This window comes from Haliotis rufescens, unplaced genomic scaffold, assembly GCF_023055435.1.
Source record: "Haliotis rufescens isolate VD_foot unplaced genomic scaffold, xgHalRufe1.0.p SCAF_2, whole genome shotgun sequence".
Lineage (NCBI taxonomy): Eukaryota > Metazoa > Mollusca > Gastropoda > Lepetellida > Haliotidae > Haliotis > Haliotis rufescens.
Window position 1 is genome coordinate 166514 of NW_025963890.1, and position 20395 is coordinate 186908.

At 42.0% G+C, this 20395-nt stretch overlaps 2 protein-coding genes and 1 long non-coding RNA gene across 10 annotated transcripts in view; 1 reads left to right on the forward strand and 2 right to left on the reverse strand.

Moving 5' to 3' along the window:
* Positions 1–5291, reverse strand: part of LOC124119627 — a 59122-nt gene extending 53831 nt beyond the window's left edge. Inside the window, exons 1-4 of the mRNA XM_048399169.1 lie at positions 5231–5291; positions 4381–4830; positions 3562–4263; positions 3325–3451 (exon numbers count right to left, since the gene is read on the reverse strand). Coding sequence (XP_048255126.1) covers positions 3325–3451; positions 3562–4263; positions 4381–4830; positions 5231–5291 — 1340 coding nt within the window. The remainder of the gene's footprint in view (positions 1–3324; positions 3452–3561; positions 4264–4380; positions 4831–5230) is intronic.
* On the forward strand, positions 2916–17091 carry LOC124119636. 8 transcript variants are annotated; one of them, XM_046482222.2, is made up of 2 exons: positions 2916–3054; positions 13813–17091. In XM_046482222.2, exon 2 carries the CDS (start codon positions 13849–13851, stop codon positions 14950–14952), a length of 1104 nt encoding a protein of 367 aa, XP_046338178.1. In that variant the 5' UTR covers positions 2916–3054; positions 13813–13848; the 3' UTR covers positions 14953–17091. The 8 variants fall into 8 exon arrangements, with proteins under 8 accessions (XP_046338178.1, XP_048255401.1, XP_046338181.1 ...); XM_048399444.1 differs by lacking the exon at positions 2916–3054 and adding an exon at positions 3280–3416; XM_046482225.2 differs by lacking the exon at positions 2916–3054 and adding an exon at positions 7099–7236.
* LOC124119637 lies at positions 7703–20101 on the reverse strand. The gene is made up of 2 exons (XR_006858679.1): positions 19965–20101; positions 7703–8187 (listed from the first exon to the last, which is right to left on the reverse strand). It is a non-coding gene; the product is annotated as an uncharacterized LOC124119637 (long non-coding RNA).
* Positions 20102–20395: the final 294 nt, after the last annotated feature.

The window sequence follows — 20395 nt, forward strand, 5'->3', positions numbered from 1 at the left end:
TTATGGGCAATTACATTCTGGACAAATATATCTGTCGTATATAATACGCACAGACTTTTCTTTTGTATCATTTCAGGTACACAGACGTAGAAATTTACGATCTTTCACCAAACTTATATTCTCATAAAAGCCCCCTATTTCTTATTTGGAGAGCGCCCTGTGTGCTTATTACGTCGAATACGGTAATAGATTATAGGGTGGTGGGGATGGCAGAGAGAATCAGTTGAGGGTCACCAGTACATTGGTGCATCAAAAACCTCTGACAACCCACCCACCCCTAACTCCACACCCCAAACACACCCACCCTGTAATAAATGGCCGGTCCCTAAGACGCAACCTATGCTTGCAGTAAATGGCGATTATGCTTGACGTAAAAGGCGCTTAGGGGATCGGGTGGTCAGGCTCGCTGACTTGGTTGATGCATGTCATCGTATCCCAATTGCGTTGATCGATGTTCATGATGTCAATCACTGGATTGTCTGGTCCAGATTCGATTACTTACAGACCGCCGTCATATAGCTGGAATATTGCTGAGTGCGGCGTGTCACAACAAACAAACAAAATCTTACAAATGCCTTTTGTATATTCTACCACACTGCCAACCTTCATACTCGTATCCATACACGTAACTGATGTTTTGAATTTTATCATGGTCCGTAACTGAATACGGAATTACGTGCGTTAGTGAGTGAGTGAGTTGGGATTAACGCCGCTTTAAACAGTATTCCAGTTACATCACGGCGCGTCAGCTTGATGTGGTAGGGAACAATAGAGGTGATGCATGACAGCGATGTTTACAACTTTAGTTTCCACGTGTGGGCGGACAACGGATTCAAGTAAAGGGTGAATCTGGAGCTCGAACCTTGGATCAGAGAAACCTGACACGCCTGAGCCAGGACGTAAATGCTGCAAGGCCATTTCCGGCGCCGTAGACGACTGAGTGACACGTGCCTCCATGCCCCTGTGACTCGCTGCGCTGCCTGTCGGCTATAATACTGTGATTGTAACAGGAAAACTAACGGATATTCCAGTGTTAACAATAGGGGGCTGTGGATAGTGGAGTACCTGAGTGACACACACTTTAACACGTACTACCAACATGTATACAACATTACTTGTGAAATAAATACCAGTGACAAGTACAGTTAGAGAATGAACACCACCCAATATTCAATCCCTGACATGTATGTTATATCACAGTGAAAGGGTTGCGGGGAGCACAAACGCCTACATTGACCACACCCAATACGCCGACAGAGACAGGGACACGAGCCATGGTGGTTTCGTAGTTGACGTAACGCTCTGTAAAGAAACCTGGGCCACACAGCGCCATCTTGACACCCAGAGAACCGGTTCACTTACCCTCAATAGACAAATATGTTGCGTTTGAGCGAATGTTTCGAGTTAAAGTTTTGCTATTTGTATTGACGGGGGTGAGGTGAAATGGGGTTTAACGTCGCGTCCTAATTTTTACAGTTATATAGCGACATGTGTGTGTGTGTGTGTTGCTGCTTGCACTAATCCGGACTACTGCCGATTTATAGTGCTATCCCACTAAGATACCATGCCGCAATTTAACATAAATACCCCACTCAGACAAAAAATACTGACCTCCAAGCCGACAAGTCGTTGTTTTATAACCTTAATGCCGAGCGTTGGGCAGGGTAACAACAAGTACCATCTTTAAACGTCTGTGGTATGTCGCTTTCCGGGAGGACGCTATACTATTAGACCATGACCGCGGTCTATTTCTATTGACACCCAGGAGAGTATCATTGAAAATATAATTTTACCCCTGAATGCAAAGAAATGTCTCCCTCCGAGTGCCAGTCAGGTTACCAATGCACCGTATGTTAAGAGGGAGGGTATTTGAGATACATACTACATAGTTCAATGGTTTAACATGTCGGTGAGTGAGTGAGTAGCTTTTAACAATGATCCATTATGGCGGGCATCTCGGTAACGGCTTCACACATTTACCAGTATGGGATTCGAACCTGGAACGTCAGTGCTTTTCTCATTGGTCTATATCTCACAACCTAAGAACCAATTAACCAACACATCTACTCACTCATTCACCTCACATGTTCTCTCGTCCACTCACTCACTCACTCACCCATTTCACGCGATCACTCGACCACTCATTCGCCCACTCACTCGCCCACCTCACAAGCTCACTCACACTGCACATCAACTTGCAGATTTAAACCCTTTGTCCTTTAAATATCAAAACCCCTGTACATCTGACCGGACCTGTGAAGATCCGGGGTAGAATAGGTCTTCAGCAACCCATGCTTGCCATAAAAGGCGACTATGTTTGTCGTTAAAGGCGACTAACGGGATCGGGTGGTCAGGCTCGCTGCCTTGGTTGATGCAGGTCATCGATACCAATTACGTGGATCGATGCTCATGATATCAATCACTGGATTGTCTGGTCCAGACTCGATTATTTACAGACCGCCGTCATATAGCTGGAATATTGCTGAGTGCGGCGTTAAACAACAAAACAACCAAAAAACCATCTGGTCTAGTGGTAGAGTGTCCGCCCGGAGAGCAGAAGGTCCTGGGTTCGATCCCCGCCGCGGCATACCAAAAGCCGTTAAAAGATTATACTTGTTGTTACCCTGTCTGCCGCTCGGCATTAAGGGGCTAAAACCCGGACTGGACTGTGTCTGAGTGCGGTATTCATGTTAAACTGTGGCAAGTCAGTGGGCTAGCACTATAAATCGGCATCAGTCCGAACTAGTACAAGCAGCCACACAAACACACACGTGCATGCACGTCGTTATGTAAATGCAATAATCTTGGACGCGGCGTTAAACCCATTTTCACGTCACCGCATCTGCATGTCTAAATGAGTGTAAGAGAGAATCCACCAGAGCCAGGAACAACTGAACATTCGCCTGAACGGAACCGAGCTACCCGAGGGACGGTTTTCCGAGACATCCCGAACACTCGCGACGAGTAAGGCAGACGACAATATCAGCTAAAGAAGTAACAGGACTACCCACAGTTGAGGAAGAATGGTGGACTTTCGACAACTACTGTGACAAGGTGGGTGACGTCTCGACATACTGGCAACAGCTGTCTAGATGGAATATCGAAGGATAGTTCTATAATGTAGGATTGTTGAATGTCGTTCAATCAGCGGGCAATCGAATGCGTTGGTATTGATCGGTGTCTCTCATGCATAGCGGACTAGCTGCTCTAACGTGGCCTGTGATATTTTACTTCCACTAAGTCACAGAGAACATCGCCTAAACTAGTTTAATGTTCTCAAGACTGTTTAAGGTGCAATTAAAGTATATCTGGCGTCAGGCTTACGTTGCACCTTGAACACAACGCGGTAGACAGCGGATCGCTTGCATCTGCCTGCTTGAAGTGGCTGGGAGTGTCGACAGAGAGTGCAAATACAGGTATGTGGCTGTAAGAAACGGAGTGGTGGCAGATTCTGGGATACACAACAAACAGACAAACATTATCAATAGCTGTCTTGCAGTAGGAGTGAGGGTTTAACCAACAGCAGTTGTGTGGATCTTACAAACAGTAGCTGTGTCTTACCACCAGTAGCTGTAAGTATATTGAAGTCGGAGTAAGGGTTTATCACCAGTAGCTGTGTCTTACCACCAGTAGCTGTAAGTATATTGAAGTCGGAGTAAGGGTTTATCACCAGTAGCTGTGTCTTACCACCAGTAGCTGTAAGTATATTGAAGTCGGAGTAAGGGTTTATCACCAGTAGCTGTGTCTTACCACCAGTAGCTGTAAGTATATTGAAGTCGGAGTAAGGGTTTATCACCAGTAGCTGTGTCTTACCACCAGTAGCTGTAAGTATATTGAAGTCGGAGTAAGGGTTTATCACCAGTAGCTGTGTCTTACCACCAGTAGCTGTAAGTATATTGAAGTCGGAGTAAGGGTTTATCACCAGTAGCTGTGTCTTACCACCAGTAGCTGTAAGTATATTGAAGTCGGAGTAAGGGTTTATCACCAGTAGCTGTGTCTTACCACCTGCAGTTGTTAGTATATTGAAGTCGGAGTAAGGGTTTATCACCAGTAGCTGTGTCTTACCCCCAGTAGCTGTAAGTATATTGAAATCGGAGTAAGGGTTTATCACCAGTAGCTGTGTTTTACCACCAGTAGCTGTAAGTATATTGAAGTCGGAGTAAGGGTTTATCACCAGTAGCTGTGTCTTACCACCAGTAGCTGTAAGTATATTGAAGTCGGAGTAAGGGTTTATCACCTGTAGCTGTGTCTTACCACCAGTAGCTGTAAGTATATTGAAGTCGGAGTAAGGGTTTATCACCAGTAGCTGTGTCTAACCACCAATAGCTGTAAGTATATTGAAGTCGGAGTAAGGGTTTATCACCAGTAGCTGTGTCTTACCACCAGTAGCTGTAAGTATATTGAAGTCGGAGTAAGGGTTTATCACCAGTAGCTGTGTCTTACCACCAGTAGCTGTAAGTATATTGAAGTCGGAGTAAGGGTTTATCACCAGTAGCTGTGTCTTACCACCAGTAGCTGTAAGTATATTGAAGTCGGAGTAAGGGTTTATCACCAGTAGCTGTGTCTTACCACCAGTAGCTGTAAGTATATTGAAGTCGGAGTAAGGGTTTATCACCAGTAGCTGTGTCTTACCACCAGTAGCTGTAAGTATATTGAAGTCGGAGTAAGGGTTTATCACCAGTAGCTGTGTCTTACCCCCAGTAGCTGTAAGTATATTGAAGTCGGAGTAAGGGTTTATCACCAGTAGCTGTGTCTTACCCCCAGTAGCTGTAAGTATATTGAAGTCGGAGTAAGGGTTTATCACCAGTAGCTGTGTCTTACCCCCAGTAGCTGTAAGTATATTGAAGTCGGAGTAAGGGTTTATCACCAGTAGTTGTGAGGATCTTACCAACTGTAGCTTTAAGGACTTTACAGGGAACAAAATATGTAACAAGAAAATAGATCACAAATTTTAAATTAAGATCTAATTGAAATATAAAGAATATATTTGGAGACAATATTCATTCAAGACCCATGCTTAAATATTAACGATATCACTTAGCCAAGAATAATAGAATTATCCGTACAAATTGTACGGTAAGAACACTCTGATATTGCAAGACTTTCATTATGTGACTTTGTAGAATAACACAAAAATATCCACACATAAAATTTACATTGAGATAAAACGTAGTAGATTGTGTTTCCTCGGTTATGTAAATAACCAACTCCCGTCACAAGTGTTTATAACCATTCCTGCCACCAAGACCCTCCAAGGGATTCTCTGAACCTTCAGATCGTTGTATCCCCATTTTCTATTCACTCATGATGGGGGCTTAACGCCGCCTTGAGCATCATCTCATCGATGTCATGGGGGAGGCAAGTTCGAATTCGAAGTGATGCAGGTCTTAGACGGTTACGACTTTGGTGAAACCCATGTGCACGTGTGTGGTGCTGACAAACCCAGAAACAATCAGGGCGAAGCTGAATTCGAACCAACGATCATAGGTTTCTGACACGCCTAAGGAACGCAACTCTGCACAGTGAATTGCGACGCCTTAGACCTCTGAAACGTTTATAACTTTGTCGTAAGGATTAACATGGCGTTGTAACCGGCTGTCTGTTATACCCACAGCTGCATCAGCCCATTTCATAAACCTCACACGCGTCTGTGTAACTCCGTGAGGGTTCTTTTAAATGGTTGAAAGCCCCCTTAGAGTGCATTGGTTTAAATGTAATCACTGGCAGTCTGGCTCACAATTTTTGTAATCCCAATGATTGATTGTAAACCCTCCTACGTACAAGGAGTTACAAAGACTTCTATACTTATAAATTTGTACATGGTGTTTCAAACGTCCAATGTTCTAAAATCGAAGTTAGATAATGAAAGTTTCCATTAAAGATGACGGGAATCCGACCTGCAACCTCACATTTCGTGTTCAATTTTGTAACACACTGTTTTCCCCCTGTGTCATCCGGGCAGGTGATGAAAAGTTGTTCAATTTTACATGTCATGAATCCAATTGGTCCATGCTGCACGTGCTTTTTCTCTCTCACGCTTTGATTGAATTCCGTCTTTTCGGCAACACACTTTACTGTTTCACTAAAATGTATCTCGATGTTTTCTTATTATCAAGGAGATGAGTCCCTTTATAAGTTTTATAAGGACAAACCACTTCTCGTAGGCCTCCGAGGTATGTCAGAGTTTACAAACTCAAATAATGCCTAGGAGAAATGGTTTTACTTTTACATATAACATGCTATCCTACAACCTCCAGACAGTGTAGCGTGTTTTACCAGTTCGGGCTCAATCCTCCACCACCTCTATTCTACAGTGAGCTGTAGCACAATGACAGGGACATCATCCACAGGTCGAGAATAACATTAGGAATTCCATCTATTCACGATTGATACAGCTGTTTTATTCACGGGCACACATGCACAAGCGTTGTAGCAGTCAGGAACCTCAAGGCTCCCATTGAGATACTACAGTAACCAGATACATTGTACCTAACAAAGAGGAAGGAGGCACGTGATGGTATTTGCAATGTCCTTACTGACTTAATATTACAAAAGAACTGGTGCGTGTTATAGACAAGCATATACTGACGTAGACGTGTACTTATCCGGTGTATATCGCTATATCTCACGGCATGACATAAACAATGTTATAGCCCGGTAGCCCGGGTGGGGTTCGTATCACTCTGTATTCTCAACACAGGCACGCCTTAGGCAAGGAATTCTTTACGGGGATATAATAAAGGTCATGCCCCATTGGCTACAGCCTGGCAGGGGAACATAACGGCTTCTCTGGAATGACCCAGAAGATATAATGTCGGACTCATAACTAATATTATGAAACGATGTGCCTCCGGTGTTTGCGATAATGTTCTAGTGCACGGTGACAGGTGATACACTTCGTGATAATTATGCAACTTCGTGATGTTAGTCGTGATAACCCTCATGGGGTGTATGTCATTACAAGTCGGACTCTGCTTCTCAGGTTAAAGTTTGTCAATTGTTTTGTTTCGTATTAAGGAAAAAACGTGGAGGAACATTGAGTAATCTCTACTGTTATCACACTGGCGTCTGGGCTAAAGTTCTCCTCGTCGGCTAGCGAATGACACTGAGATAGGTTAATCGACATGCACACTCGAAACAAATCCCTGGAGCGAACATGCAATGAAGTGAAGGTATTCATTTAGGCCTTCGGGCTTTTTGAGTGGCTGCTTTAAGAGGACTATTCTTCGCTAAATGGTAAACTCGGGAACATACGCTGTATTGTGATAACTCTATTTATATCTATATGCATTTTATTTATTTATTTCTATATGCAGTTGATTTATTTGTTTCTTTCTGTCTTTATGCTTGTATTGTTTCTCTATTGACGCATTGTTATTACGGTCTTGGAGGAGTACGCGACTATGCGTGTCGCGAGAGGCGACTAACGGGATTGGGTGGTCAGGCTTGCTGACTTGGTTGATGCATGTCATCGTATCCCATTTGCGTGGATCAATGCTCATGATGTCAATCACTGGATTGTCTGGTCCAGACTCGATTATTTACAAACCGCCGTCATATATAGCTGGAATATTGCTGAGTGTGGCGTTAAACAACAAACGAACATAAATACTTTAGGCATGGCAGGCTTTTTCCTTGTAAGGTCACCTATTCTATCGAACATTAATTGCCCACTATAACGTCAAAGACAGAAGGTAATCTATTGTTTAGTTATATATTTGTAATGAAATACTGAAGGCAAAATGTTCATAAACTTTCAGGGAAACTGTATACCTCGTTCCACTGCGCTCCATCTGCCTCTGTAATGTTCACGTTAATATCAATGTCATTCCACTCGACAACCTGCGCATGTTCGACCCTTGCAATATGAGATACAATAGCTGCTGTAATCTATTGACGTACAGCCGAGGCATGAATATTTCATCACAAATGTTGTACCTGCATAACACCTGCAATTTACTACAGGACGCCACAGTAAGATTACATGGCAGGAAAAGCACGTCGCGCAATGGAACATGACGGTTTACGATAGATCTATGTGCAATGGATGCTGTACATGCTATATGTGTTTACAATAGCCACATTTAAGGTAACAATGTCTTCTGTCAGTTGTGCGTTTCCAAGTTCTCTAAACGAAACTTGCGTGTTCATGTACATTTCTTGGAGCGGCGGGGTCCTTATTTCACACTGGAAAGAAAAGACAACAGATGGTTAATAGATTCTGAACTTGTGTGCAGACATCAGAAGAAGTTTCAGACAACCCGATTCTTCCATATTACTATAGTTAATCTGCGATGCTATCATATAGTTACCTAGTTTGTTACTTTGTTGGTTGTTTATCACCGCTCTCAGAAATATTCCAGCTATATGACGGTGGTCTGTAAATAATCGAGTCGGGACCAAACAATCCAGTGACTGACATCCTGAGCTTGGATCCATGCAATTGGGATAACATGACATGCATCAAAGAAATCAGCGAGCTTGACCACCAGATCCCATTAGTCACCTCTAACGACAAGCACAGGTTCTAATGAGTGGGTTAAAATTTAACGTCCCACCCGCATTGTTTCAGCCATCAGCGACTTAGGCCTATACTTCGAAGGAGCTTCGCAAATATAGTCATATAGAAGATTTGGGTGTTCCTTAACTTCTTTTAAGTAGTATATAGTTTCAGATAGACAAGTAAATGATTCCTTGTAGTAAATGGGTGTTAAATGAGACGTTCTTAAGACATCGTGTATTATTAGATTCAAACTATTTAGCTGACCAAAAACGGGGTCAAAACAGGTTGATTTACAGTGAACGTAGATGTATACTTATAAGAAGAGGGAACCATAGGACAAATATGTTCATATACTTATAGTAACCTACTTTAATGAAAATCTGTTTTTAGTAGATGTATGAACTGTTTAATGCATAAGTACATATTACAGAAGCTAATCGGAATTGCCTAATGATTGTATTACTCCACCATCTATAGGCATCGTGTCCCAGTTCCTTGGATCGATGCTCATGATGTCAATCACTCGATTGTCTGGTCCAGACGCGATTATTTACAGACCGCCGTCATATAGCTGGAATATTGCTGAGTGCGGCGTTAAACAAAAAACAAACAAAACAAACAAACCATCTATAGGAATATGGGTCTGTAATCCTTTATTTCTCTATACTTTCGTATCATGGACAAGATGAACCGAGGGGTAGTGTACACAGCCTACCGTTTTAGCCATGTATTTGGTGGCGCAAGTTAACTTAATTGATAGTTAAGCTGATCGGTATCTAACGAGGAACAGCCAATGATAGTCCTATAAAATATGTTGTGTGTGATTTCTGTATGAAAGACTTAACGACGTTTCTGTCAAGCTGTCAACTCAATAACCCACAACTGCATATTGATTGTGACTTTGAATGTATGTCTCTCTCTATATATGTCGTATATATATTGACTTTTTGTTATATGCATATCGTATAGGTTTATTAGGTGATATAGAGACAGATTGCCGATAGGGCGTGTTCATATGCATATATTCATGAAGGTTTTAAAAATAATATAGTCATATTAATGGCTTGGGTTACGTAATGTAGTTTAGATATCTGGATCTGCTGTGCACTTGTTTGGGGATATTTAAACTTTAATGGAGTGTAACACACAAATTGTATGCACAACCTATTGAAACCTGTGTGGTATTTTATATGTTTTTGTTGTTCGGGGATTAAAGGTATGTACACGCCATGATGCTGGTAGAACGCGATCACAACATGTGAAGATGACGAACTTAAGAATCAGTCATGTATTCACCTACAAAATATTGTTTCATGTACACCCCACGCCCATCTGAGCCACGCCCCCACCTGAATAACATGTGATCACATATACACAATACGTAGCGCTTTTATGATGATGCGCCGTGAAGAGCGCCATCCGCTCATTCACTGAGGCCCGAGATGCAGTCTGTCGCCGCCGCCATCAAACCGCAGCCTTCTGACATCGCGCTGGAAGACACGCCGTATATATACCGGTTATTTATAGCTGATATTTCCCCACCAATGGCTCTGTATGAAAATCCTGTTAGTGAGGGATCCCATGCTTGCTGTTAGCTGGTGTGGCGGGTGGACGGGTAGCCAGTGAGGTAAAGAGCTCCTTTGTTGCAGAACCGCTTAGTCTCCCGGTAGTTAGGCCAGGCACATGATCTTCAGTGAAAGGCATTCACCATTCACCATTCAACATGTCCTCGCGCGACGACAGTAGGTTAGCAATACGACATTGCCATGTGGATATTAGTATTTATCGACGGCATAGAGAACACAGATTGTGAAGGTATTGACTGATAATATTTGAGGCTTTAAGTTTGTGTTGAATAGTATGTCTTAAAAACCATGAGAAAATACACAACGATTCTTTAAATAGACATTACGACGTCATTAGAAAGATCAACCATTTGATCTGGTGAGTTGACATTATTCTAAACTGAAGTTCTTGGAGTGATTCCTCATGCTATTGTATTAACCTGTTCTAAGTTAGCTTGTATATCTACGTCTATGTTTATGTTCTGTTTCAGTGTCATTCAATTATCAAAATGTTCAATATATTTATATTTTGAGTCAGTATTGGGGTACTTTAGACACGCCCACAATGGCAATCACATTGCCAAGATGTTTGTTTATACAGTATACAGGCAGGGTTGGGTAATGCACTATTCATGTATGAATCGTACGAGGTTAGAGTCCACAACGTTTGAAAATGTCTTTTCAATAGTGTGTTTGCCTGATGTATTTCTGGGTTGTCTAAAGGACGTAATGCACTGCATTGTCACCGTGTAAGTACAAACTATAAACATCTATTTAAACCTTGCCATGTCTGTACAAGATCGGACTGTGCCAACTGCAGTGAAGATTGTGTGTGGGGCTAGGTTCACGCACATCAGAAGGTTTTATGGAGGACGTTAGAACATCATTCAAGTTATATCCAATGTTACTATTTATCTAATAATGAGTACCACTATACGTGGTACCAATGACACCATCTAGACCTCGACTGGATTTGAGCCAGTCTCGCTTCAAGATTGATATATTTTTTATTCTTACACACTTACAGTGCTTGAAAAGTAAACGTTTTTTTTATAATAATTCAGTAATAAATAGCAACGTCTTCATTTTATAATCAGATTCTAGAATTGCAGGATGTCAGGACGAGGCCGCGTAATGAAGCAAACCAATCGAAGCTTCTGTTGAGTTGTGTATTGACTGTATCATTCACAAGTAATGAAACAAGCCATTGTCCTATATAGATCTATAAAAGAATTTCTAATGACTCGGACTCGAAAGCGTAAACTGTTGTATTATCAAGAGTTGGTCCATAAAACTCAAAGTCTGCGGAGTATTGGGAAATTCCGCCTCGACTTTGCCTCAGTTCAGTGATTTCCTACAAATAAGAAAGCAGCTAAATTCTGACATTCCACGTCACGTTCACGTCAGTTGTTATCTGGCCGCACCCAGGATACTACTCAGTTACTTCTCCCCAGGGGACTATAGCGTGAATAACACAGGGATATGGGCTTTATCAGCTGATATCGACACAAAGACGGTACGTGTTTTCACTGATGTTATCTGACAACAAGTTGGCACGTCAATAGGATATGAATCAGTATGGCTTACGGTTGTTGTAGGGATTCACAACAGTTTTGGTATCTTAAGTCATATTGTCATGGAAGTAGCGTATATGATGCTCGGGTAAGTAATTCAAGTCGTGTTATTTCGCAGTGGAAAAGGAAGTACACATGGCGATATGTTATATACATATATTGTGCTGTGGGAAGTCAACTTGGCTGAGATACCAGTATCTCTGAGGGACTGACGTTTTCATTCCAGGTAACAAGTAACTGCTGTGTTTTGTTTTGTCAAAACCTCAGTTTAGGTACAATATTAGTCACAAGATCACAGTGTTTTCATAACATGTTCAGTTGACATCTTTAGTTTCGTAGTCAAGCCAATTGTTCTAAAAATGTTACCGTGTGAATGTTGACTGTTTACCCGGTAACAAACTATTATTGTCCTTTTCGTCTTTTATTTGTCAGCGATCACGTTAAATAAAATATCATGATCACAACATTATACTGTCGTATCTTAATATTGATACAATGTCCGTTATCCAGTGTATTACAATATCACGTATATATTTTGTTGAAAAAAGGGGGCAGAAGGAATGTGAAAAGTTTGTTTCATACCACATAATTTAGTTACATAACTGAATACAACCTGAGTGTGTTTGTCAGTGTGGTGACATACCACACACACGTCACTCATTGGCATGTATGAGTTTAGTAGGTATATATTGAACACAGCAGTGTGTGGTGTGTATATTCCCTTGGTGTTTCTGCGCTCTGTATATATGTGTTGGTCCGTGTTAGTCCTTGGCGTCAGCACCGTTTGGCAGGTAAAGTAACTCTAACAGTGTGTATAAAACAGCCTTGCTGTTAGCTTGACAAGTGAACTACGGAGGCACGTCTACTGTGGCAGCCTCGCCACGCTCTACTTCAGTCTCTCTTATAGTCCGCTTCTCCCGAGGTCATAATAACAACTTGTATTCCTTCTTTATAGGCTACCGTCCAACTAACTTGTATTCCATTCTTACAAATGTAATGACGTCACAGTAGCACACTGTTTCACAATGTATACGACAGAAAAACTTGAAACCGAGCCAAAGCAGGATGTTTATGTTGTTATTCAATGTCTGTTTAACAAATTTATGTAGGTTAGTTTTTATTATGTCCCTGGCGTGGGATTTAATAGTTATGCCTGAATATAATTGGGAACAGGTAACCGTTTGTTTGTTTGCTTATTGAACGCCGCCCTCAGCAATATTCCAGCTATATGACGGCGGTCTGTAAATAATCGAGTCTGGACCAGACAATCCAGTGATTGACATCATGAGCATCGATCCACGCAATTGGGATCGATGACCTGCATCAAACAAGTCAGCGAGCCTGACCACCCGATCCCGTTAGTCGCCTCATACGACAAGCATAGTCGCCTTTTACGGCATGCACGGGTTCCTGAAGACCTATTCAACCCCGGATCTTCACGGGTGAGACAAATTAAGTGATTTGTCGGATGTCCAGAGACGGATGGATACCCTCCTAGCTGCATGTGCACTTGTTTATATACAAGTCAGTTATCTTTTGCACATCGGGACTGCACCCGGATGCCCTGACTTATGAATAGACTATCTTACACCCTCCTGTACGAGGCGTGATGATGTAGTTTTAAAAATGTTGCCATGATGTCATGATTGCGCAACTGGGTATGGGAAGTCCTACCCTGACAAACAGGAAGACAATACACGTGCTCCCGTTGTAGTGACACACACAGATGCATGATTGTACAGGTAATCAGATAACGCAGCCGAGGGAGTCACGATCAGACAATTGCTGCTTGGTCATGAATACGACCAACTAAAAGCAGGTGAAGCTACTGCAGTTGTGCATTTTCTCGGAGTCTGTTGATCTTGTGCTTGTGGATGTGCATGTTACGGTGACTCGAACGTATGTCAACATTTGCCATTGTTGTTTATATGCCTGTGGGGTGTTGTGCACTTGTAAGGCGTTTCAAGAGGACATTAAGGATTTCAGTATATATGTCAAACACTTTGTAGTCGCGATTGGTGATGGGTGAGTAGTTGTCCTATTTCAGCCATTTCTCTACCTTCACTGATGTAAGTTTCTGCCATAAAGATGTGCTGAATCTGGTGAACTTAAGGCAGACTTGGTCGTATGTTATTTGAAAATTAAGTCTTTATTTTCTTTATCTTTCCAGGTATTTTTGAATAAGTGAGTCGACCACAACTTCAAGATGGCGATGAACCGTGGTCCGCACGTGCGTGACTTATTTATTGGACAATCGTCTGCTGGCTTTGAGTACGAAGGTAAAGAAGGTAAAAAGAAATACAACTTGAACGGCAAAGGAAAAAGTGGTGGGTTCTCCCAACTGGGAGCCTACAAACCTAAAATACTCTCCAATGATGGGATTGGGAATATTGCGATTGACAACAGCCCTAAACCTGAACATAGCGATAGAGACAAAGTTGGAAAGGTGAACAAAGCTTTCATCATCGGTGACAAAGATATTCCGATGACAATTGAACCATCTGAGAACATTTACTCAGAAATACAGGAAACATACACTGCCTCTTCCTCGGATGCTGGCGACCAGTTCCGTTCCAACCCCATCTTTAACGACTCTGCGACATCACCGACGTTGCACCATGGAAACGTGTACCGAGAGCAAAGGTCCCAATCTAGACCGAGCGTTCCGTCGGAGAGGATTGGCGGCATGGATATCCCTGCTCCTGATTACGAAGAGGAAGAAATGACTCTGGACTTTGAGGGTGATGATCTAGCCCACGCCAAGAGAAGGAGCAGTATATATAAGGAGTTTCCTGGGGAGGACTTCTCTCGGTACCTCTCCGACGATGAGGAGGAATATGAATTCGATCGCCCCATCCACACAGTTAGATCAAAACCACCAGTTTCACGAAAGGTTCTTCAGAAGAAGGAAAGCAGTAAGTCTCGGACAGAGGCACGGAGAGTCGAGAAGCCTAAACGAGATTCAACAAAGACGTTGTTCAAACAAAATGCGAAGAACAGCGGGAAGACGACATTGAGGTATTATAGCGTTAATGATACCAAGCTGGGTATCGGGGTTGATGGTACGGTACGCAAACAACAGAAGAAGTCCTTACGTGACGGCGTGCCCTACGAGTCCTCCTACGAGTCCTTCTTGCAGTCACGGAATGGCGGCCCGCGGTGGGGAAGCCTAGAGAGCGCGAGCAGCGACAGCGGGCACGAAACCGGAGATGACATTAAACGTGGTGTAAAAGGTCGCGATAAGAACGGAACATTCTGGAAGAAACTCACGATAAAGTTCAAACAAACTGGATATAATCTTAAACATTGATAGTTTGTGATTCGATGTATTGTTTCAGGGAGTAGAACGTGACGGTTACCACTTGAACCCCTTCGTGGATGATTCCAGCACTGCTACCTCCGTGGCGTCGTGGCGTGTACAGTCAGGTACGCTGTTGCAGTGAATGATGTTGCTGCAGATGTACAACAGCATTGACAGTGCATATCAGTGTACTGTACGTGAGGGATGATGTTATGGTGTCTCAGAACTTCACCATGTGATCAGTTTGGACAATTGTTGAAGGAATGGGTAACCACTCGTCCTGTCTCAAAACTTGTGATACCTTGGAGTCAGACGGTTCCAGTTGTTACAGCCGTTGCTGCATTCACGGATGTTGAATAACCACAACATGCCATATAGTATGTGATTGTCGTAGGATATTACGCATTTAGATCCATGTTTTGAAGTAATCATACGAAGCCTCATTTCATGTTCGTCATGCAGAATTTATCAATTTCATCAGCAGGCTTGGTGCGGACACAGAGATATCACAATCATGGTCATAATAAAGTTAAAAGCAGCATTACTTCCCACGTAAGACGTTAGAACTATGAATAACGATTGTGTTTTCATTTCAACGCATATCCTGACTAAGAGACAGTGTTGTATTCATAATACATATGTTCATATTCATCTCATTAACGTCCAGTCTGTATGGGGATTTAACTGTTTATGCAAGAGTGTAGAACGCAGGTCATAGTGTCAGGCCGTCTATCCCAAGATAATGTCCGACATTGTTGAAAGAGATGATCAATTAATTTCTTATGTGGAAATGTAATTACTGCCTACATACCCATTATATCTATCATTCTTCCATACATAATTAAATCTTCTATACAGTCGGTTTCTGGTTGTGTGTCGTATAGAAGAGAATTCCGCCAGTGTATTCCCCCGTCGTCTGCTTCCTGTTCATGGAATGCAATGTCATCTAACTTGTCATATCAGTGTCATATACCCTTGCTTCTTGTCAGAGCCGACAGCACTGATCATTGCTCATGTTTTTCATGAACCAGACTATTTTTTCAATGATGTGTGAGTAGGATAGTGCCTGACTGCGATGTAATTATAAATTGTCAATGCAAGAGAATAGCCTAGATTTTCTGCCGAAACATATTCCACTTGGCGTAACGGGCAAATAGGTGTGGAAATTATAGGGATGGACCACTGAAAATCAGTGATGACCCTAGGTGTTCGCGAAAAGGGTTAGCAAGCATGGCCACTCTTTCACTAATGACAGTCGCATGGACGCCCTGGTGACATATATTTTTATGTACGCCATAAGGTCATTAGGAATGACAAGTGAATTATATGTTGAACGGAAACCAATCAAGGAGTGTCCAAGTCATAGAAAAGTTGCATAATATTTGCGTCAATAACTATTCTATAACAATTGGGTCAATATGAAACACTTTGACATGGTGTGTTCACAACAAGACCACAAACCCAACAATTACATGATCACAAAGCAAACATATCGTAGACGAACCCTTACTTTTTCCTATCAGTATATATTCACAGATTCCACGATGATCCAAAACAGCGGAACATGCGTTTAGCGTTTAAGCCTAGTCGATAAGTAGATATGTCTTGATTTGTGTATTCTTCAATTCATTAATTTTGTTTTGTTTTCAAAATTCAGAATTCTGATCAGTATTGTTAGCGTTGGGAATGAGAAGTGGGTCCGCAGCACACCAGTATCAGACACCAGTATCAGAGGAGCAGCACGTATTGACTGATACCACAACTCTGTTGTCATCTTTCGCTTTCGACCTTCATATGACAATTGCCTTTCCCTGGCGTTAACAAACACGTGCTCTTCCTTTTGAGTGAGTTAATGCTTCACGTCACATCGACAATGCTCTGGGTAATCACTAGCCTAGAAACCAAGTATGTAATATGTATAGTTATGACACTAATCAAAGTGGATAAACAATTGTGTGAGGTTTTTTCGACGAACAGTATATCTGTACTCAATCTATGGTGGGGATGTGTTGATGAGGGAGACATTGAATGTGAGGTTGTTATGATTGTTTTTATATGTGTTTCATATATTTGTACATTGCCACATGTTGTCCCGAGTTGTAAATAATGTATATGCTACCATGCAATAAATTGACCATTTCTATCCAACCATTTGTTTATGTTTCTGAATATGCTACTCCAAAATTTATTGTATTGAATTGCACTGCTGCTTAAGTCACAACACACGTACATATGAATGAATACCTTGGCAATATTGGCAGTGCTAATAGTAAACATCATCTCTACCAACTGTATTAGTTTGAAGGTTTGTTGTTTACCGCCGCAATATCCCAGCTGTATGACGGCGGTCTGTAAATAATCGAGTCTGGACCAAACAATCCAATGACTGATATCATGAGCACTTAATTAGGATACGCTAACATGAATCAACCAAGTCAACGAGCATCCGATCCAGTTAATCGCCTCTTACAGGCATGGGGTGCTGAAGACCTATTTTAACCCGGGTGTTCGCGGATCGAGACTGACTTTGATAAAGATACCAAGGATAATGATACTTGTTCGACAACTCCATGAGATAAGCCGGTTAGGTGTCCTCGAGGACTTTCGCTCAATGACATCGGCAGGAGATCCTCCTGCCTGTTGGACTCAAGCGTATATTATATCAACGGTTGATTAGTATTTTAGATGCGTTAAGTAATTGTATATGGAAGATTATACCGCCCACGCTATGTATGGCGACGATCTTGTTTTCCAGAAACAAGGCACATATGTTTGAGTAACCTGATTGTAAATCCTTGTGTTAATGGTCAATGGGCAATGAAGGATTTTACAACTTGGGTAGTGTCCAAACGCTTTTATCATACTTTTGAATGATCACTTTCCTCGGACCCCCGGGATGACGTAGATGTCACACACCGGATATGGAGGGTTCGGATAGTTCACTATGCAGCTAAGTCCCTTCGTGCGCTAGTCGTGGGTTCGAACCCAATAGAAACCCAGGCGATGATCCTGTGTCAGGACCCTACCCGTGCTCCTGCACTCTCACAATAGTACCGTACATCTTATACCTGTGACATCGTGTGCCTTTCTCCCAACATGCTGATAGAGTGAAGTGCTGTCCAAAGCAGCGTTTTAAACCCGCAGTACTCGCGTTCAGCGAGCATTGGGTATACGCGAGTCTACCTATATCGTATACAAATAGTTAACAATAGTAAATTATTATGATTAGAAAACTATATGTTTATGACAGAATTAGTGACTAATCACATCAAATAATGTTAATCCAGACTGCTTACTGTCCAGTTTAGCGGTTTTCTGGTATATAACGTATAATATTGTACAGTAGCCAAACGGGCTAGGGCGGATAACTTCGGTACCCGGGTCGGGTGGGTACTGAGTAGGACCCGGGTACCCACAGGACTACCCGGACCCGTGGTTAGTCACATGATATATTGTTTAATGACAAAAAGTATCTAGAACTCTATGGTTACACTACAAGTCACGAATGTTCGCATTATTTTCTGACTATACACCCATTTCTTCTGACTTTTCATATCTTTGAATAAAGATTTTACTTGAGTCAACTTCAGTGTATGCATGACCAGAATGTTTCATACATGTATCTAAATACGTTTTGCCAGTGCTATGTTAAAAAATGCACAATCGGACATTTTGTACCAATCTCTTGAGACCTACAGTAGGTACCCGGGTTAGGTCGGGTAATAGGGGGGGGGGGGGTACCCGGGTAGTAAATTCGGACTCGTTCCAGCCCTACTAGCCTATATCACAGAACAAAGATATCTCCAGGATATTGGCCTCGAACCAACAGAATTCGGGTGTCTACATGACTCGGGTGGACACTGTATTTGATGGACGATATATGCATGTCTGCTAGAAGATTTCTTGTGCCAGAGGGGATTTGGGGTTAGTACGTGCATCCAGCGACCTATACTCGTCGTACGAGGTGACTAAATGGATTGGGCGGTCAGGCTCGGTGTGACATCGTACTTCCACGGCGTGGAGCGTTGCTCATATCAGTCACTGGATTGTCTGGTCCAGACTCGATTATTTACAGGTCGTTGTCACATGGTTGTAATATTGCAGCGTTAAACAAGACACCAACAAACAAGATTTATAGATATCTATTTGATTACGGTTTAAGAGCATGTACCGACACGTGACTTACAGTAGACAAATAATCCTACCTTAATGTACTAAAGTCTTGTTATTATTTTAAATTTTTCTTCCGAATTTTTTATATATTTGTTTTGTTTTTATCTTGAAATTTCAAGATGTTACTTTGAAATGTCAAGATACTAACTTGAAATTTCAACTTTATTATCTTGAAATTTCCAGTTAGTATGTTGTAATTTCAACTTAGTATCTTAAAATATCAAGACAAAATTTTTGAACAAATGACCCTAAAAGGCTTCCGTTTTATCTACCAATAGATTGTCAATAAATGGGGTATAAAACCACTCGTACCATAACAATCGCTCGCGCATGATTGCATACGTAGGTTTTCATTCAACTGTGGTGGTATCTGCACTGTCATGCACCAGTTACACCGTCGACACTCTTATAAGACGAGCATTCATGTTGCCTTCATATACTTCCACCCGTGTTGTTCTATCACCTGATGTTTCTCTCCGTCGTGTCACTCAACAAGCAGTACCGCCCTGTGCGAGGACGTCGAACAATAAAATGTAGGCTACATCTATGTACACTGAAAACATACCCAGAGAGAAACCAACGGCATCCATGACATCGTGGTAGTTGGAGTGCTGAGCAAACACAGTCTCGCTACCGCCATATAACGCGGTGTAAATTGAATTATTATCCCATGACAGGGTGAGTCATGGTGGCGGTACAACTCAAAGTGTGACTTAGCCATTAGGTACATTTAGAGAAAATCGATTTTCAACAAAAGTGTTTTAACATTAATTCACTCGGGACAGAATTCTTCTTTTTTTATATTACCCATCGTCCTTTTTCAGAGAACATGAAGGAAAATTTGTTACCTGATTTCAGAGGGATACATCAGCTGAGCTGGCCTGTTGTTGGATGACGTCACATACACTCGTTTGTTCCGTCATCTACAATCAGATGCCATCTTCAAATAATTTTTTAATTTGAAGTTTACACGATATACGGCTTTTCCGTTAGACGAGAGGTCGGTCACATGACCCCGAAATTGACGTTCATAAGTGTATGAACGACACAGTTTGACGTTCATACGTTTTTCACGAGACCGTGTTCTTGAAATGACGTAAACACTGACGGACTACTTCCACATTCCTGGGAAAACCCCTGGGAATTCCCTAGCACGAAAACATACATAAGCGTTCTTTCTGATCATTTAGAACCTTTATTCTTGGTCTCAGCGTTTCAGTATACGTTGAGAAATGTCAGAGAGCGTGACTGCATGATTGTTCACGAATATCCTCGCTGC